At 33.2% G+C, this 21,372-nt stretch overlaps 2 protein-coding genes across 7 annotated transcripts; both read left to right on the forward strand.

Moving 5' to 3' along the window:
* Window positions 1-289: 289 nt before the first annotated feature.
* Window positions 290-5,731, forward strand: LOC105158465 (putative methyltransferase PMT3). Of its 3 annotated transcripts, none has more exons than XM_011075234.3 (8): window positions 290-597; window positions 2,064-2,496; window positions 2,607-2,771; window positions 2,883-3,065; window positions 3,250-3,844; window positions 4,430-4,542; window positions 4,695-4,915; window positions 5,120-5,731. In XM_011075234.3, exons 2-8 carry the CDS (start codon window positions 2,227-2,229, stop codon window positions 5,439-5,441), a joined length of 1,869 nt encoding a protein of 622 aa, XP_011073536.1. In that variant the 5' UTR covers window positions 290-597; window positions 2,064-2,226; the 3' UTR covers window positions 5,442-5,731. The 3 variants fall into 3 exon arrangements, with proteins under 3 accessions (XP_011073536.1, XP_011073535.1, XP_011073538.1); XM_011075233.3 differs by having other exon boundaries at window positions 2,115-2,496; XM_011075236.3 differs by having other exon boundaries at window positions 290-482; window positions 2,115-2,496.
* Window positions 5,732-12,712: 6,981 nt separating this feature from the next.
* On the forward strand, window positions 12,713-20,436 carry LOC105158470 (uncharacterized). 4 transcript variants are annotated; one of them, XM_011075253.3, is made up of 14 exons: window positions 12,713-12,997; window positions 13,677-14,057; window positions 15,348-15,522; window positions 16,056-16,139; window positions 16,227-16,468; window positions 16,571-16,790; window positions 17,380-17,459; window positions 17,544-17,628; window positions 18,136-18,267; window positions 18,352-18,465; window positions 18,558-18,605; window positions 19,520-19,604; window positions 19,813-19,869; window positions 19,959-20,436. In XM_011075253.3, the coding sequence occupies exons 2-14, from the start codon at window positions 13,834-13,836 to the stop codon at window positions 20,054-20,056; spliced, it is 1,644 nt and encodes a 547-aa protein (XP_011073555.1). In that variant the 5' UTR covers window positions 12,713-12,997; window positions 13,677-13,833; the 3' UTR covers window positions 20,057-20,436. The 4 variants fall into 4 exon arrangements, with proteins under 4 accessions (XP_011073555.1, XP_088735306.1, XP_020547930.1 ...); XM_088879180.1 differs by having other exon boundaries at window positions 16,658-16,790; XM_020692271.2 differs by having other exon boundaries at window positions 13,704-14,057.
* Window positions 20,437-21,372: the final 936 nt, after the last annotated feature.

Here is a 21,372-nt window from a genome sequence, read left to right on the forward strand (position 1 = left end):
TAATATTAATTTATCATGATTTTTAAGTCGTGACAATTTATACTGTATAAAATAATTCACTCTTTTTTGAAAAATAAAAATAAATTAACTGAAAAAATTATGTACCAAAATATAAACCAAATATCTTAAAGAATAAATATTTGATTAAAATAATCATTATTAAATTTTACTTATTACCTTTCAATAATTAAACAAGAAATTCAAAATAAATGTTTTATAAAAAAAAAAAAAAGAGTTTCATGTCTTTCCCCTCCAAATATAGGATAAAACACGCACTTACACGCAGTAAAATCTCAGGAATCAGAGACGAGATCTAACCCCCTCTCCCACATTTATTTCTCTCTCTCTCTCTCTCTCTCTCTCTCTGTCTCTGTCTCTCTCTACTCCCTGAGATTTACAAGTACTTCCAATTCTAGAATACAGCGCACAGCAGCTTAGCTCTATCGCTCACTTTTCGCCCTCAGCCTCAAGCCACTGAGCAAGTAAAATCTTGGATCATTCTTAATTTCGCAAGTTCCTTGTTGCATTTGCAGTTTTATTACTGTAATCGTTCCATTCAATCTAATTAAGATCTGCCCAGATCGACGTTTGAAATCAGTGAGCATCTCGGACTCTGATCTGATTAGTATTTTACAGTGCCTTTATGTTTGATTTGCAAATTTGGTTTCCCTTTTTTGTTGATTTGCTTTCTTGGAGTGCTAAGTTTATGACTTTTTTGTTTTCTTGGAGTCCTGAGTTTATGACTTTTTTGCTTTTCTTGGAGTGCTAAATTTATGACTTTTTTGCTTTTTCTTGCAATGTTTTTATGTCGGTTTCTTTGATTTGTGCTTCTTGTTAATGCATGTGTAGTGAATGTGAGGATTTTGGAGGGTTTGGTTTTGTGGATCTGCCTTCATGGAGTTGTTGTTTGAGTAAATTTATGGAAGAAGATTGCTTTCTGTTGCTTTCAGTAATTTGGGAATTTGATATGGATTTGACTTTTGATGTGTTTAATGTAACAGAAAAATTAGTAAAGGTGAAACTGATGTGGTGTCTGGTTCTCAAAGTGAGAATGATGGATGAAATTAGGATTTATAAGAAGCCAAACTCAGTATCAACAACTGATTTGGAGTGTGGGCTTCCATCAAACACCATGTTACTTAGTCTGATTCATAACTTTCAATGGATTGTTGTAGTTGTCCTTGATTTCTACGGATTCAGTTATATTTGGCCATCATGTGCCTAGGACACGAGTAGGTAACTTATTTGAAGAGATTACAATTGATAACAATCTAAAAAATTTATTCCAACAATTCTTCACACTGCTGCAAATTCTTTTGGAGCTAATTATGAATCTAGTTGCTAGAGGATCACATTCCATTCAGTTAAATTTGTTGGTGTTGTTTGATAGTCCCTTTAAAAGTTGTTCCTTTGTTCTTGATGATAGTCCACAGGATCTTCCTATGTCGTAGTGTAATTATTTCAACCACACTTGGCATAAATGGGTGAGAAATTCATAACATAACTGCAGCAATTCTTGGTAGAAATTGGTGTTATTTTGTAGATTCTTTTAGAAAAAATAGTAAAGTTCGAAAGCTAATTGTTTCCAGAATCTGTTAAGCATTCAGCTAAGTTTACTTTGGAAGCATTTTAGCTATATACGTCCACTATACTTCTACCAACTTTGTTTTTGGTTTCTCTTATACAGATTTCTTGCTTTGACTAAACCTATCAAAATTAGAATTGATAGAGGAAATGACAGAGTGGGGCTGTTCTCTTTCTTTACCTGCCATTTGATTTGCCAGCATTATTGTTGTAAACTGTGTGACATGGCTATCTATTAGCCTTCTAGGACTTTGAATGTATATGTTAATTATGACCTTTCAGTAAACTTATCTAAAAGAACAGAAAGAAGAGGATGATTCTTTTCTTTTTCTACTCTGTGAATCATGTTGGGTACTTGAAATATTTTACTTATAGTGTTTTTTCTGGCCTTCTTTTTTATGGCTTCTTACACAGATAATGCTTATTGAATCCAATGTACTTCAGGATTTATCCTTATTTATTTTCTGTTGATTTAACAGGTTGCTTCACAATCTAACTTTGGCCTAAATCATCTTGTTTGTGGTTCTCAGTTAACAAGACTCCAGGATCTCAATAATGAGATCATCTTTTTGAACCATAACGTCAAAAGTTTGAGGTGGTAGGAGAAGCAGAAGCTTTTCCAAGTGTGTTGGATCTGAATAAATGACGAGGGGACGATCAGATGGACCACAGAAGAAGCGGTTGTTGACTTCTGTGGGTGTTTTGGCTGTATTTCTTGTTTTTCTGTATGTCTACTTTGGCTCTAAGAATGCTGGGGAGTCTGCTCTGGAGTATGGCAGCAGGTCTTTGAGAAAATTAGGATCATCTTATCTGGGTGGAGATGAAGATTCTGATCTTGGTAAGCAAGATGATGCTTCGATCAAGCTTTCTCTCGATGAAGGAGAGGATGCTATCACCCCGAAGAGCTTTCCAGTAAGTACTTCCACTATTTGTAGGAATAAAAGAACCAGCCCCTACCTTTGTGCTTTCTTTCCTATGATTCTATTTGATGGGATTTATTAATCATCCTGTTCAATTGTAAGGTCTGTGATGATCGCCATTCAGAGCTGATCCCGTGTCTGGACAGAAATCTTATTTATCAAATGAGATTGAAATTAGATCTATCTGTGATGGAACACTATGAAAGGCACTGCCCATTACCTGAAAGGCGGTACAATTGTTTGATTCCCCCTCCTCCAGGATACAAGGTGAGGGTCTCAAACTTTAGGTTATGCAGTTGATTTTAGTCTGCAGACTTTCGCATTCTCACTTGTTCCTATAATTTATTCATATTATTCTTTCTGTTTTGGAAACTGCAGATCCCAATCAAGTGGCCAAAAAGTAGAGATGAAGTTTGGAAAGCAAACATTCCTCACACTCACCTTGCACATGAGAAGTCTGACCAGAACTGGATGGTTGTTAAAGGAGATAAGATTCATTTTCCTGGAGGAGGCACCCACTTTCACTATGGAGCAGATAAATACATTGCTTCTATTGCAAATGTAAGTTTCTGGCTGTGAAGTATCAGCAATTGCATGCTTAACCTGATTGAGTAAATTATTTGTTCCTCTTATTGATTTAAGATAATTTCCCTGCATCAATGACTGTTTTTTTTTAAATTTTGACTTCTGGCCTAAGATAATAAAACCCATCGTCTGGTCCTGATTATACTTTTTCTTTTTGCAGATGCTTAACTTTTCCAATGATAACTTGAACAATGAAGGACGATTGCGCACAGTTTTCGATGTTGGTTGTGGTGTTGCAAGTTTCGGAGGTTACCTACTTTCTTCTGATATCATTGCAATGTCTCTAGCACCTAACGATGTGCATCAGAACCAGATCCAATTTGCTCTGGAAAGAGGAATTCCTGCATATCTCGGTGTTCTTGGTACAAAGAGACTTCCTTATCCAAGCAGGTCTTTTGAATTTGCTCACTGTTCTCGTTGTAGAATTGATTGGCTGCAGAGGGATGGGATCCTTCTTCTTGAGTTGGATAGGGTGCTTAGACCTGGAGGCTATTTTGCTTACTCGTCTCCTGAAGCTTATGCTCAGGATGAAGAGGATCTAAGAATATGGAGGGAGATGAGTGCACTTGTGGAACGTATGTGCTGGAGAATTGCTTCGAAAAGAAACCAAACTGTCATTTGGCAAAAGCCTTTAACAAACGACTGTTATTTGGAAAGAGAACCTGGGACTCAGCCACCACTCTGTCGATCTGATGATGATCCTGATGCAGTTTGGGGTGTACAAATGGAGGCATGCATTACGCCTTATTCTGACCGTAAGCATCTCATTACCTTATATGTTACAAAAACTTCATTTCTTGGATTAAATCCTAGCTAGGGAAAATTCTGGAATGTAAATAGATGGTTTATTTTTGTTGCTTCCAAATGGTAAGATGAATGATTCAGATTCTGTTCTCTCCATATCAAATTGGGTGTCTTAGACCTTGGAGTTTCTGGAGGAAAAAGGTTGAGCAGATTACCTATTTTCTCCTCTTGCATGTTTAACCCTTGATGGATGGGTTCAAAATGAGTCGGAGATGAAGTCGAATAACTCCTAATTTGCTTTTAGGGGCCTTTAAGAGTTCTCTTTATAGTCAGCAGTTTATGTAGGTTGGTAAATCTGGTATTTTGCTAATGTTATTCGTGTTCCTAGTTGAGAAAGAAAAGAATATGTTTAGTCCACCATGCATTGCATTAAAGAATATGTTTAGTCCACCATGCATTGCATTTCATGAGCTAATAATTTAGAATGTAGGTCATCTAATGCTTATCAAGACTCGTGTCGCATTGTGTTTGCCTGTCAAAAGTTCTTCAGGTATGACTTCAATTTCATTCTCTAATATTTTTGTTCTCATCATCAGATGATCACAAAACAAAAGGTAGTGGATTGGCTCCATGGCCTGCCCGATTAACTACTCCTCCCCCACGTCTTGCTGATTTTGGCTATTCGAGTGAAATGTTCGAAAAAGATCAGGTAATTTGGGAGTATACTCATACATATAGTCTTTCATTTTCTTTCTTCTTTTTCCTGCTTCCCCTTTAAACCCCTGCTTGCTTATCCTTTGCATATGCAGACAAAATGGACAAAAAGTTAATTCTTAACTTTGTACTAACTGTTTCAAATAGGAACTTTGGAGACGGAGAGTCGACCAATACTGGAGTCTCTTAAGCCCAAAGATATCATCTGACACTCTAAGAAACGTCATGGATATGAAGGCAAATTTGGGATCATTCGCTGCTGCCTTGAAGGATAAGGATGTTTGGGTGATGAATGTTGTACCTGAAGACGGACCGAAAACACTAAAGATTGTCTATGACAGAGGCTTGATCGGCACTGTTCATAACTGGTACGCCAATAATTACTGCAACGGCCAAACTCTATATTGGTTTCGCCATTCTGGCTTAGTAGCCTTTAAGCTATTGAATATTGTTCTAAATCTCTCCGGGGTGATTGCTAGCTCCTTCTGAAAGATCCCAAGATTTAGTCTATGAGCTATTGTGTGCTCAATAACTTAGCAACTTAATGTGTTCTGACATCGAATTGAATACAGGTGTGAATCCTTCTCGACATACCCCAGAACCTATGATTTGCTCCACGCATGGACCGTGTTTTCCGACATTGAAAAGAAAGGATGCAGCGGCGAGGATCTGCTTCTCGAAATGGACCGTATCCTCAGGCCTACAGGGTTTGCTATCATCCGGGATCGACAACCAGTGATCGACTTTGTAAAGAAGTATTTAGCCGCATTGCACTGGGAAGTAGTCGCAACGGCTGATTCCAATTCGGAAACCGGCCAGGATGGAGATGAAGTGGTGCTCATCATTCAAAAGAAGCTCTGGCTGACAAGTGAGAGCTTCAGAGGTACAGAGTAGACTACTGAGTAGAACTCCACTGGTTGATTTACTTATGTGCCCCTATTTTGATTTATTTCAACCTTTTCTTGGGGTCTAAGAAGAATATCCCAAGAGTTGAGGGGGGGAATGTCATCATTTTGTAGACGACAGAGTGATGTTTTATCCTTTTTCTTTTTCCTCATGTCTTTGTTTTCTTTTTCGTTTTTGCTTTTTTTTTTTAAAATTATAGACTATTTTTAATTATAGGCTATTCATAACTGTTTGATATTATAAATTCATGTGGGAATCATAGCTCTGCCTCTCCAAAATGTCTTATCACTGTTAGGGTTAATTGCACTTTGCACCCTCGAATTATACCTTATGTCTTATCACTCTTAGTTAAATGTATCATTTAGCTCCTTATTCAAATGTATACATATTTATTGCATAATTTCTTTATAGCAACTTGCAATCGTTCTTCATTAGAGAAAAAAGATATATAGTTTAGTTATAATATAGGGAAAAAAAAAAAGTAAATTACTTGGGGGTTCGTTGGTTCAAGTGAGGGGAAAAGGACAGTGAAAGGGGAGAGGGAGGGAGTGGGAAAGAAAAATAGTTTTTCTTCAAGTTGTTTGGTATAATTGAAACAGAAGTAAGTCTTTTGTAAATAATATATATATATATATATATATTTTTTTGTCTTTTCATTTTATACTTTACTTTTCCGCTCAATTTTCATCGATAAAAAAATTGAACTTTGGAGGGATTTTATATACTTCGAGTTCTACTTTTCTTTCATCTCTTTTCCTAATCAAACACCAAATTATCTATATTTTTTTTATTTTTATTTATCTTATACTCTCACTTTTCACTGCAACCAAACATGCTCCTAGTAGAAAAGACTAACAAATATTTAATATAAAAATTATTCTGAATTTTTCATCTTAAGATTGAGTCATTAACTATTTAATTTAAGTAAATAGATATTTTTAAGGGGAAAAAAATGAGATATCTTATTTTTGGATAATTATTACTAAAAATATTGAGGAAAGGTAAATTTGCTTTTTCCTGTAAATGTGTCAAAGATTTTGTTAATTATAAATTTGTAGAATTCTTTTTAAAAATATATCTGAATTAATGTAGGTATGCTAATTTTTTAAAGAGCCAAAACTCGTGTACTGATTAGTTGAAACACAATAAAAATTAATTTTTTTCATAACTGTTCTGTATTTACTATAATAATTTGTTACTTTATTTTAACTTAAATTGCTACGTTACTAATTACTTTTCCATATTTTTAATTAAAAAAATAATTTTTGTTTCTAGTTAAGAAATAATTTGGTACCGAATTATGGTAAAAGATACTCAAAATTCATTTGAAATAGAATATATCTACGCGATTGTAATTTCATCCAAAAATTAATTCTACGAAGGTAAGTGTTATATTTCGTTAATTTAGAAATTTAAATGTGGCATAATGTATAGTTAATTATTAAGAGATTTCTTCATAAGTAATTATATATAATTTTCTATTTTTTATGTTCGGGTGAGTTTGTAAATGTTTTAAAATATATTATGATATGTTTGATAATTTAAAAAAAAATAATGAGAATATAAGATGTAATTAGGAGCTTTTAAATTTTTTTGCATTTTAGGTATACATTTTATCAGTAATATCTTATAAGTTATTCCGACACAATTATTTTGAATTATTTGGTAACATGAAACCAGACAGATATTTTGGGTCCATCACAGGTGTGTCATTGTTTGATTTTTCTGGCCTCTAACATCATTCAGTTTAAGAACATTCCCAGAATCCAAGTTCCCACATGAGTACTATGCGCCTCCCCACATGCTAGACCATCACCAGCTCTCTCTCTCTCTCTCTCTTCTCTCTCTTCTTTTTAAGTTAGGTCAAGTGGTGTTTAAAATAGGGACAATTTTGTATAATTACATATAAATTTTTTATATTTTGAAAATTATATTTAATATTCATGAGGTCTGTTTTCGTCTAATAAAAAAGTTCCTTCATTAATCAAAATTTATCGAATTTGCTGATATTAACAAAAATAAAAAGATAAAAGTTTATATTGACCCCTATTGACTTATTATTGAATTATTGTGATTTGCGGGTCAAATAAATCTTTTTATGACATAATTATTATCATACATCTTCACATGTTAATGGATGTGATGAGGTATATTTTCATCGTTTTAATGGTAGTTTAGTTAGAAAAAAATTGTTCGACCTACAATAAGCCTGTAATAACTCAATCTAGAGTAAATTTTTCAGTTTTCATTCACTTTTATTCATAATATCAACAAAGTCAGCGGATTTTTATTAACGGAATGACCTGTTTATCAGAAGGAAGCAAACCAGGTACGAAATGTAATTTTTCAAACCACAGATTGTTTACGTATGAACGACAAACCTCAGGAGAAGAGAATGTAATTATCCCCTTAAAATAAGTACTTATAAGCTTATTCATGAAAATAAATATGAAATAGTGTGTTAGGCTTACAGCTTCTAGTTTTCAATTGCTTAAATTTAGGTTGGTTATGTCAAAAACCGTAAGCAACTCCTTATGAAATTCTGCGATGTGTTGGTAAAATTTAAATATGAAGTAATTTCCCCAAATCCTCAAACTTAAATATTTTTTTTTTTTTTGTACTTTTATTTTCAAATACTCCTAATCTTTAATACTGCTTAATTTATAATTTTTTTCTACAACTTATTCTCGTTACAAAAGTAGAAGTTATTGCAAAAATCACCTTAGATTAATGAGCTCCAATTTAGTTGACGAAGCTGTGACCCTATAACTAGAATAAGACCGTGAATTCAAATTTCATTAGCGTGTGAGTGTTGTTTTACTTTCACGACAATTATCTATTTTTATAATAGTTATTACATAATTATAAATATTTAATATTAATTATTAATGATTGAGATTTATATATATAAAATAGCCCACAATGATCTCTGATGTTGATGGTCGTGGACTAAGGTTGGTTGTAATAATACCTCGTCTAATCATTTCGAAGGTACGTCTCTTTATATGTATATTTATTTATTAAGTAAAATTTATTTTAATATCCGAAATTTGATATATTTAAATAATTTGCAAACGTCTCAATTGGTTCTGTAGTTTTATTATTAATATTATTTTAATATTTAATTAATGTTTTTCATATTTTTTTCAATAATTTGCATAAATATCAATCAGTAAGTGGGAAGCTGTCCTTAACATTGCTAACATGCTATGTCATCTGGTCCCTACACATTCTTTTAAATTGACAATATTTTATCTAATTATTTTTTTATTTTAAATAATATTACTTTAATATTACCAATTTATATATGCTCTATTTAAATTCTTTTGTCATTATCAATCACTAAATTTAAAATACAACCATAAGACTGTTTTATTCTTCGCAATAGCTGAAAACCTGTCTATTTTCGTGATATTCTGTAACGTCAGTATATAAAACTAATTTCAAGTGATTAAACACATAAAATGAAAATGGCAGTAATGTGGGGACCACGCTGAGATTCTGGCAAGTACCCAAAAATTTCATCCGGCATGATAAAAATGACTGAATACTACAAGAATCCACTCATTTTTTCTCGAGACGAACCTCTAATATCAATAACCCGAATAATCGTCTGACGGTTCTTGGATTAATGAATTACATTGAACGTACACCTTGATCATTACTATGAACACATAGTCCCCAGGTATTACGTGTGTTCACTTAACTCATTCGTTATTTTTCAAATTATTCTGATACTAAATTTTATTTACTTAAGAATCGAAAGGCTATCAATAAAATATATATAGTGTAATGTAGTGGGAAAGATGTGAAAGGGCTAATCTCCTTGACTGCCTTTTTATTTTTATTTGTTTGTACACAAAAAGGGTAATTGATGGTCCCCATTATGCCCTTAATTTTGGGGCAACACCCACCCTCTTGAGGTTGCCTTTGTTGGAGGGCAATTTTGGAACCAAATATTTAAAGGATAGATTATACTCTCCTCCCTTAAAATTTAGTGTAATTACACGTAAACTCTTGTGGTTTAGGAAATTACATCTAGCACTTTTGAGGTTTACTTCCGTCTAACAAATAAGTCCTTCAGTTTGTCAAATTTCAATGAATTTGTAAATATTAACAGAAACATTGAATGAAAATTGATAATTACTCCTGATTGACTTATTACTATTATAGCTCAAACTATTTTTTTCAAATTAAACTACCATAATAACAGTAAAGATATACCATCTTACATGTATTAATACGTGAAGACGAATAAAGATAATATGATCATAAAAATATTTATTTAACTTACAATAAATCAGTAACAAGTTAATTGGCTAAGTACAAGTTTTTTTTCCCAATCGTCTTATTTGCATTTGTCATCGCTAACGGCAAATGAACTTACTTCCAGAACCAAGCATTAAGCGAGGGTTGTCGTCTCGCCACGTGTCGGGATGTTCCGATATGTGAGTCGGACATCATGGACTACCTATCCCTTAGCCGTGCTATCTGCTTTCCTATTTGGGGACAAACAACCGACCTAAATATGAGATTTTCACTAAATAATATATATATATATATATATATATATGAGATTTTCCTTTCTTCTCTCTCAGTAATAGAAAATTTACACCCATTTTTATTTTAGGATAATTATACGATTCTTCCCTAAAATTTGATGTACATAAAGCCTTTGTGTTTAATTATATTTAATACCCATAACGTTTGTTTTCATTTAATAAATAAATTTTTCTAGTTAAAATTTACTGAATTAATTGATATTAGCAAAATAAATAAATAAATTCTTAATTTACTGCTCTCGATTGACTAATTATTGATTAGTAACCGTCTTTTTTTAGTTTGACACATACTGTAAAAATATTGGTGACACGAAAGCAAAAATTAAGTAACGGTACTTTTTACTAATTATATATGTAAAATGACAAGATTATCTTTTTTTCTTGTAATAATAATTGTTATATTTTTAGTAGTTACAATATTGAAGTAAATATTATCATTAGGAATAATTAACGACAAAAAAAGTATGCATATAATAGTTATTATATAATGATTACATATATATAGTTGTTATTATATTTGTGTCGTCATTGCAGACGTGTCATTAATTCTTTGTAGTGATAGCTTGATTCCCGGTTCTTGTCGCTAATCATTATATTATGACAATATTAAAAGGGATTATTACGTCTACACCCTTTGACTTATGGTCTATCTACATAAATTATTTATATTTTTCAAAAAATTACACATATACCTACCAAATACGCCTACACCGTTTACGCAAACCACGTTTATTTTTTAAAAAGCTACACATACACCCCCGTAAATATTAACATCATTGCACAAATTATTCTTTGTTTTTGCTGTTAGCAATGATTTTTGTAATTATACAAAAGATGTGAATTATTTGCGTAAAAAAACCGCGATTTAAATATAATTATTCCAAAATATTATCATTACTTAAGATATATCATTAATGACAACTTTAAATTATCACTTAAATATTTATCACTAATATTATTTTGATATCACATCAGAATTAATTAATTTATTTTGATCAGATTAAATCATAATAAGTAGTTGATTATAGTGTGAAGTATATATATGACTAGCTTGTGATAAGTAGACGAGTGATTGATGGAGCTCGATCATCATCTAACTATATTAAATCAACCAAATATGTATCAGTTATAGAAAAAATGTGTCGTTCAGCTGAAATGAGGTGTGTTTCTGTTGAAATAGTATGCAATTTGGGCATAATGACAAATAATTTATTATTGTTTTGTAACATTTTAAGATACAAAACTATAATTTTAAAAGAAAACAATTATGAAAAAAGGAACAAGAGAAAATAACATACCGAAGGCACCAAACTCTTCCTCTTCAATTAATTAAAGTACAAATAATTACACAATAAATTCAGTTTTGTTATCATTATAAGTATCTTTTTTTGTATAAAAACTGAATTTTTTATTGAGTTGTATATAGTATATAATAGTATTGGGACCCCTAAAATTTATCATAATTATCAATATTTTCTCGTTGTTTTAAAAAATTACAAATACTCCGTAGAATTAATGGTCATGTAATAATTAGCCCTCGTGATAGTTTATTATAACGCGTATTTGTTAGACGGATCGTTAATTTGAGGGAGGTATTTATAATTTTTCAAAAAGAGAAAATGTTTATTATTATGACAAATTTTGGGGGAGCGTATTGTAATTTACCCAAAAATGTGTGATTGGCCTTGGAAGAAAAAAGCAAAAAGAAAAAGAGAAAAAGGGGGGTGAAATGCAACCCCTAACATCTTTTATTGAAAGAAACGCGTTTCATCTTTTCTTTTTATTGGAGAAAACGCTTCCGCTCAAAGCAATTTCAAGGGAGTTTACAGGTGGGGGTGGGGGTTTGTAGGACAAAGATTGCCGAAAAAGAAAAACACAAAAATAAAATAAAAGAAATGGTTAACGGCACTGAATTTTCTAGAAATTTATCATAATTATAATTTTTTCCCTATTGTTTGATAAATGAAAAAAATACTTCTGAAATTAATATCTGTATAATAAATATTTTCTCGTGACAGCTTATTATAGGAGTGCTTGTTAGACAATCGTTAATTTTAGAAGGTATTCGTAATTTTATAAATAATAAAAAAATACTTTTAAAATTAATAATTATTTAACAAATATTTTTTCGTGACAGCTCATTATATGGGTATTTGTTAGACGATTTGTAACTTTATAGATAATGAAAAAATAATGAGAAAGAATTGTATTATGTTAATTAAATTTAGATCCTTTTTAAAAATACAAAATTATATTTTATCCCAAAAAATTTTAAAATTATACTTATACCCCTCTAACAATTTACTTATTCACATTCCACTCCCTTTCGTTAGGGTATGGATAAAAAATATTGACGATATAAAAAAATTACCTAAATTTTTAATTTTAATCTTCATTTAACATTATCATGTAATAATTTTATTTTTATATGAAAAAATAAAATAATGTTAATCCCCCTTTACATATATATACATTTATTCATTATAACACAAAAATATATTTAAAAATATTAAATGAGAGTAAAATTAAAAATTTATGTGATTTTTTTTTTAACACTAATATTTTTTATCCAAATCCTAACGGAAGGGGTAAGAAATAACTAAAATTTTTTTGAAAGGGTATAAGTATAATTTCAAATTTTGTTTAGGAGAAAATGTGAATATAACTAACCCTTGTAATTATTGCAAAATTAAGGGACCATTGTAATTTACCAAGAAAAAAGAGAAAATCTCTCTCTCTCTCTCTCTGGACTTTTAATGGCGATGATGCCACCATTGCATAAAGTTCTCCCAACAGTCTTGTATTTCAGCTAACTTCTCTCTCTCCAGAAAGTTAGGGTTCCAAATTCACAATTATTTTTGCCTTTTACTCAGTGGTTCAGATACTGTTAGAGGAGATTTTAACTCGTTAATATACCGTTTCTGGATTGGAGTGGCCGGTGGAAAGTTGACACAGGTGGTGATGTTCTGATTCCTTTTACAGGTGAAATTTTTACTTGTATTGTTACTTTTGAATTTCGGATTTCGTTGGGAATGTTTTTCTTGGATCGGTCTGATGGGGTGGCTTGTGCTGCTAGTGATTTACTTTTGCTTGAATAGTTTCTTGGTTCTGAATTTTGACTAGGAATTTGTTTCATTTAGTATAATTATTGTCTTTTATGTCTAGACAGTACCTTATGGGACACAGGATCATTTTCTTTGGTGGTATGCAGAGTGATGGGAGTTATGGTCGCATTTGGTCGTTTTATTGCTTTTGGTTTCTTTGTGTGCAGTAGGTTTCTTAGTTGATATGCTATTTCCTCCTTTTCTTTTGCTATTCGTTGGATAAGTTCGGAAAGTCCTTTTTCAGTTTCGACTTTGAAAGTTGTTGGATGTGTGGTTCCATTTTCATTTCAATATTTTTATTTTCCCCCATTAGTGGAGTATTTTTGGTGGAGGTAGGTTCAGAAGTTTGATTACTTATGAATTCTAGTTAATCAAGAAATAATTTTGATAAAACCTTTAATTTGGGATCACAGACAGTTAATGGAAAATGGTCAGAAATCAGTTTCCTTAAGCTTTCAAATTATTCAACACTCTTACCAACCTATAGGGGTTTCTTGAGTATGGAAGAAGATTGCTGCCATTTCTTGATTACTACATTTTCTTGTTTCTTTATGCAGCATTGCTAATTTGGGTTCTTTCAATAGTCTGAGGATTTGATACTGTAAGTGATGTACTGGAAGCTTGATCTCGAAGATAGAAAGTTATTTAATACACTAAAGTTGTACCATTCAGAAGTTAGTTCCTGATTTTTGACAAGAAAAGAGTGTGAGGTAGATGGAAACTGCTAAGCGTTGGTTTGGAAAGTTCCGATCAAAAGAGAGGCCTAAGACTTCAAGGACGAAGAATGAACCTAGGCCTAATGGAAAAGAAGGTTCAAAGACACCATTGAATGAGGAAACACCTTCGAATGCAACTAAGCAGAAGGTAGCTGCTGCCAAAGAGTATATAGAAAAACATTACAAGGAACAAATGAAGAGCTTACAGGAAAGGAGGGAGCGGTATGAGGTTCTTTCCATTTTGTTATGATAACTGTTTGTTTGATATAAGCTCTGTGCTTTAATCTCCATTTTATGTCTAGACTGTTATTTTCATCCATTTGTTTGCTGGCATTGCCTGACAATTAATTTCTATCAGACTTTATTAAGGTTCCTGTTTGCAGTATATCATCAGAAGCAAAATATGACAGCAACATGGGGCTACATTCGCCCCCAGATAATTATATATATATATATATATATATATATTCTTTTCCCAAATTTCTCTTCTATTTTTAGCCAGTGTAAATGATGAAGTCATTTGATTCGGCAATATGCATATTTACTGAAGTGGTTCTATCCTTCTCTCAGTAAACTGTCCCTCTTTTGTATTCTTAAGTAAGGTTTTTCTTTGGAGATAATTTGCTAAAGTGGTTTCTGAAAGTAATGAACTGTTCTTGAAATGAAATTCATAATAAAGTTCAACTTGGTTCCAAAAATGCTGTCTGTTGATCTTACGTGCTATTGTGTCCTCTAGCATGCTTTATGTTACATGAACTTCTTCACCTGTGATAATGTGTTTTGAATTTAGATATATATAGCCTGGAATGTGTAATATGAAAATTCCCAAAGGAGAGGCGTTAGATTGTAATCATGCAGGCATCCTGATGGCTCCCAGAATCTTCAACCTTCTATTTTTCCAAGTATGCTTTTTCATTCTATTTTTCTCTTTTGCTGGTTAAAGATGAAAGATAAACTTTAACATGCAATAATTAGGTTCACAACGGAAATGGTGCAACCACATCTTTGAAAGAAGTACTTCTCAAAGAAGTTGGCTTTGCAATTTGGGAAACTAGGTTAAAGAATGATGTCTGGTTGCTAAAAATCTCCTCTAGTGAACAAAGAACAATGTGCACTGTCTATGTACTGTTGAGCTAGATTTCCAGCACCAGATGAGACCTTGCTTCATAGTTTGAAATTATTAATGTATAGAATAATACATATTGTTTAGCTATGAATTACCCTGTAGAGTTGTCGCATAGAATAACCCAAAAATAGATTCTGGAGTTTCTAGGTGGTATGTAAGAGTTATTGCCTCTTTCTTTCCCCTTACCCTAGGTCCTTGAAGCTTTGCTTCTTCCTATGGCTTATTTCTCCCTGAGTGTCACTTAACCCAAGGTAGCATAAGAAAATAAAAATCATTTCTTGTCTTTTTGTTGCCTTGTTTTGTTTTATTTGTATGGTATAGAATTACTCCTTTTGACTCGTGTGTGTTTGTGTGCTGAAGTGGTAATTCTTTCTGTTTTCTTGTAGGCGTAATATGCTTGAGAAGAAACTGGCTGTTGCTCAGGTCTCTGAGGAAGAGCAGAACAACCTTTTGAAGTACCTAGAGAAAAAGGAAACAGAATATATGCGCCGTCAGAGGCATAAAATGGGTGCTGATGATTTTGAGCCATTAACCATGATTGGAAAGGGTGCATTTGGAGAGGTTCTTTCTATCTCTCTGCACAAGTATTTTGTCTGTACTTTTATAGCAGTTTCCACCTTTTCGATGATCTGTTCAGTTGATTAGTCAATGTACAACAAGTGCATTATTCCTTGAAGCAAATAATGGAGAAAGGACAACCAGTTTTTGGTTATGCCTCTCCTACTCATATAAGGGTGAGAGAATTGTATTGGTAGATGCAAAGAGTAATACTTGAATGGAATATTAGAATTTATGAATTCAACATAGGTACTAAATCGTAATGCAGGATGGAGAACATTCCTCATATTTAGGGTTCAGACACATGCTTTCATTCCTTTTGTGAAAAGGGAAAAAATATCCTCTGTTTGAGACAAATGAACTTGGTCATATATTGAATTAAATGGTCATTTATTTAATTTCCTTGTGTTTTAAAGAAAGAAACATGTAGGATAATAGCTCTTTTTTTAAAAAAAAATTTATGGTGATACACATTATTACAAGTTAAGCTTTTTCTTTATTTGCATTTGGTAACTAGAAGTACTTGCTCCCTGCAGGTTAGAATTTGTAAGGAGAAGTCAACTGGGCATGTTTATGCCATGAAAAAGCTTAAGAAGTCGGAAATGCTTCGTAGGGGCCAGGTAGAAAAAAATTTATTATTCAAACTAAAATCAGTTAGCTGGAGTTGCCCACTGTGCTTATTCCTCCTACTCATTCTTTTTTTCTAGGTTGAGCATGTAAAAGCAGAAAGGAATCTATTAGCGGAAGTTGACAGCAATTGCATTGTCAAACTTTATTGTTCTTTCCAAGATGAAGAGTATCTATATCTAATAATGGAATATCTTCCTGGTGGAGATATGATGACTTTACTGATGCGGAAAGATACATTAACAGAAGATGAAGCCAGATTCTATGTAGGGGAAACTGTTCTTGCAATTGAATCTATCCACAAACACAATTATATTCATAGGTTTGTTAGTTTTTCTGATTCTTTGATCGAAATGATCTATCATCATGTCATTGTATTTTAGACTTAAATCTGATTTTACTTCTTTCATCAATAATTTTTCAGGGATATCAAGCCTGATAACTTGCTTCTTGATAGAAATGGGCACATGAAGTTGTCTGATTTTGGATTATGTAAACCATTGGATTGCAGTAATATTCAAGAGAAGGATTTTTCATTAGGAAATAGTTATAGTGGGTCTCTTCAAAGAGATGGGCGCCCTGCAGCACCAAAGCGTACTCAACAGGAGCAACTGCTACACTGGCAGCGGAACAGGAGGATGCTGGTGAGTTTTCTACCAGAACACAAACTCATACCCATCTTTAATTTTCATTGCATCCTTACTTTACTGAAAGCTTCAAAATCAAGACGTGTAGAGAAGTTGGTTGCTTCATAATATAGGGATAAAACGCTCAGGTTTTCTCTTTTAATTTGTCTTCATCTTCCTCGCGTATTCATTGGCCAGTGGAATCAATCTGCTGTTTATTTATTAGTTCTGGTTCTAAAGCCTGCTTTAGGTTTCCTCTTTTAATTTGTCCTCATCTTCCTTGCATATTTATTGGCCAGTGGAATCAATCTTCTGTCTATTTATTTGTTCTGGTTCTAAAGCGTGTTTGTTACGAGCCAGTAGTTGTATTGGAACATCTATGTGTGTAGTGGAGGCTGGAATTGCACAGTCAAGGGTAATATGGTAGATATACTGTGAACTCTATCGTCCCTAGTATCCGAATACTTGAAACTCTAGTTCGGATGATCTTCTAGGCAGAATAGTTAGTTCACTGCAAGTACCGTTATAAGAGATTCCATCCTCTTCTAGGAGATGTTGTTAGATGTAAGGTAATTATGTTGAATTCTCTGCAATGTTTGTGTTGTAGGCCTATTCAACTGTTGGTACACCTGATTATATTGCTCCAGAAGTTCTGTTGAAGAAAGGATATGGAATGGAATGTGATTGGTATGTGTTCTTTCAGTATTTTTCTTTTCACCTGAAGAAAGATTTACTTGTCTGATTGGGACTCTGCTTCATGCTATGCCATAGGTGGTCTCTGGGGGCTATCATGTATGAGATGCTAGTGGGATATCCACCATTCTATTCTGATGAGCCCATGTCTACATGTAGAAAGGTAATGATGGATTGTTTTTTACATAGATAACTGTATTGAGATGTAGTTGGCTTGTCTGCTTGTCTACATGTTATGTTGATGGTGAAACATTACATTCCAAATACCAATTTTTATTACTAAGGTGAATGAACATTTTAGATCTTTCTTCTCTAAACTTTCCCTGTTTAAGTTGTAAACGTCAAGAAAAGTTGATGGATGTAACAAGCAACAACAAGGAGCATGCTAATCTTAACGTTTTCAAGAATCCTACCCCCACTCAAACCTGATACTAAAATCTATGTTTCACCTCACTCTGGGTAAACATGCAAAAGTTAGCAAGCAAGAAAAGTTATTTGCCAAAAAACTCTCTCCCTCTTGGAGTTGTTGTCCCTCTTATATGCAAAACCTTGGTCCAGTTCCTTTACAATAGACCTTTTTATGTAGTTATACTTTATAGACGACTCATTTACCTGGATTCTTTCCTTATTCCCTGTCTTGATGTTTATGATTATTTTTGTTCTGGTGCAGATAGTAAACTGGAGAACTTATTTGAAATTTCCGGAAGAGGCAAAATTATCACTAGAAGCAAAGGATCTTATCTGTAAACTCTTGTGCAATGTAGAGCACAGGCTTGGCACGAGAAGTGCTGATGAAATTAAGGTGCTTTGCATCCTTCTGATTTGAATCTTTCGAAATGTTTATATTGTTCAACCAACAGTTAATACCTGTTCACCTTCTTTCCAGGCTCACCCATGGTTCAAAGGCATTGAGTGGAATAAACTATATCAGATGAAAGCTGCATTCATTCCAGAAGTTAATGATGAACTGGATACTCAAAACTTTGAAAAGTTTGAAGAGGTTTTCTTTCCTTTTTTTTTTTTTTGGAAGTTTAACCTATTTCCTCTCATTCTTCACTTTTATCTACTTTTCCTCATTCTCTTTCTTTGCAGACTGACAATCAAGTTCCATCTGCAACAAAATCAGGTCCCTGGAGGAAGGTGAGTGAATATTGCTATTAGCTTTTGTGCTGCCAATCTGTTCTCTTAGTCTGAAATCTTTAATGTCCACCTTATCCTCTGCAAAATGAAAAATCTGGTTTGTGAATCAATATAGTAGAGAATTTGATTAATGTAATCTTCATGGTGATATGAAGTTGTATGTTGATGCGTGGTATGGGCTTTGATCCCTGGCTAAATGAAAATGACAACAATTAATATGGGAACCTAGAGTTCTTAAAGCAGTATCGAATATCGATAAGCATCATTAGTATCTAAGTGTTGAATGTTGCAATCTGAGTGTCTTTGCAGTCAAACCTATAGCCTGCAATAAGAACTGCCAATAATGGAAAATAAGCCTGTTTGGTCAAAAGGATAAACTGGCTAATATGGTAGGTGGAGGTCGAGTTGTGTGTTCCAGTAACAGCAACCAGATAAATATAGTTGCCCATCACCAGCTCAACCAGATTAATATCTAAAGTGTTGAGTGTTGCGATCTGAGTGGTCTTTGCTGCCAAACCTTAGCCTGCAATAAGAACTGCAAATAATCGAAGATAAGCCAAGCCTGTTTGATGAGTAGGATAAGCTGGCAAATATGGTAAGTGGAGGTAGAGTTGTGTGTTCCAGTTACAGCAACCAGATAAATATAGTTGCCTATCACTAGCTCATGTTTCGTGTACTGTGATATGAAAATAACACTTAGCATGAATGAATTGGAGAAGTTAATCCCTTATCTTATTTGTTTGCGAGTTTCTTTGCACTTTTCCATCTTCTTGTCTGGAGAAACGGTTTTTATAGTTGATCCTGGAAGATATTGCTAAGTTGTTTGTCACCGTCATAAGCGAAACCGTCTCTTACTTCTGAGTTTGTGTCTGATGGTGTATTCAGATCTCATTAATTTTGTTGTCATGTTGCAGATGCTTCCGTCCAAGGATGCCAATTTCATGGGTTACACCTACAAGAACTTTGAAATTGTTAATGACCATGAAGTTCCGGGAATTGGTATGTCTCATCTCGTTCTTCCTTTATGCAAGTTAACAATGTATACCTCCACATTTAGAAACTATTGCCCATAGCCTTGTTATTTCCATCGATCATCATTACTGTTTCCACTGAATGCACCATATTTTCAAAAACATGCACATTCATCCTTGATGATTCTAAATTAACAATCATGAGTGGTCTCTAATGCCTTTCTTTCTACAACCAGCTGAACTGAAGAAGAAGAGCAACAAACCTAAGAGACCTACTGTGAAGTCCCTATTCAGTATGATCCTTTCTCCCTCTCTCCTAATATGCACAAGTCTTTACACACACCATAAATACAAAATAACGACGAAACATTGCATCTAACAGATGAGGAATCAATTTCAACATCCAATCAACAAGCACAAGGAAGCTTCCTTCATCTTCTACCTCCAAAATTAGATACCTCAAAACAAGGCGAACACTAAAGGTCACTAATCTGTTGATATCATCCGACAAGCACCCAAACGGGTTTTCAAGTTGTTTTGAAGCGAACAGGTCTCCTGTCTTCACCTGGGAGTGCTTGAACTGTAAGTATGTTTCCATGGAGGAGGCAGTTTCTCAAGTACATGTACTCGATTGAGCATCGTGTAAATCATATCCTGGTTGTACATATCTTGTTTTTCGTCTACTCAGTTGATGTGTAATTCATTTCACTTATCAAGCTGTAGAGACCAATTCATTGTTCATGTAATCTGTTTGTTCTTTGGAGTATAGGATTGATTTGAACAGAAGCCAATTTTGGGAAATTGGAGCTGTTTGACAGACTGATGAATATCTGGAAGAGTTGATTGCAGGAATTTACTCATTTCCTTTGTGAATTACCATTCCCTTTGTACCCTCGTGATCTGTACAAAATTCTTGAAATAATCTAAGTTTCCTGTAGAAATTGAAGTATTGGGGTCTCTTAGGTAAATCAATCAGTGTCAACTTAACTTGAAACTTTTGGCTAGTGACTGTCTGAAATGGAGACAATTGTATTTTTGATACACAATATTGCACATTTTGCAACTTTAGTGTCATACTTTTCTAACCGGTCAAGTTTGGTATTATATAAATGAAGCCGTTTGCACATTACATATTATCGTCAATTTTCTAATAGAATGTGTATATGGTCGTTAAATTTGAAACGATTAATTGCATTTTTCGTACTGTTTATAGGACTTTTTTGCATGATTCGTATGATGCTTTCTAGTTAACTAAAAATGATAGCATGTAAATGTGGTTGTTTGCACACTAAATATCTTTGTTAAATTTTTAACGAAAGTGCAGTTGGTCATCAATTTTGCTGTTTTGGCGCCCAAATGTGATGTGAGCTGTACTTAGAATTAGATTTAGGTTAAAGGTGAAATCGATTTATTCCTCATTCATCGCAAATTAATCTTCATCTATCTATTATAAATTGGGAATGTCACACCGTCCTACCAATTAAAAGTTCACTTAAGAGATGCTACACTCTACCCGAATAAATGAATAATAGACGAATTAATATATACTCTTGTGTGGATTTTGGATGATTATCGCTTAGGATTAAGGTTCGTAGATTGAAAAATGGAGTTGGGACTGAATGAATTTTTTTTTCCTCCAATAATAACTCTATTTCAACTAACAACTTAATCTTAAGTTCAACACCTTCGGTTCGTGCGACATTCATACATGAGATCATTTCGTTAAAAATTTAATGAATGCATCTGTTGTGTAAACAGTCTCGTTTATATGATATTATTTTTTACCAATTAGAGAA

This window comes from Sesamum indicum, linkage group LG3, assembly GCF_026168435.1.
Source record: "Sesamum indicum cultivar Baizhima isolate 11 linkage group LG3, ASM2616843v1, whole genome shotgun sequence".
NCBI lineage: Eukaryota > Viridiplantae > Streptophyta > Magnoliopsida > Lamiales > Pedaliaceae > Sesamum > Sesamum indicum.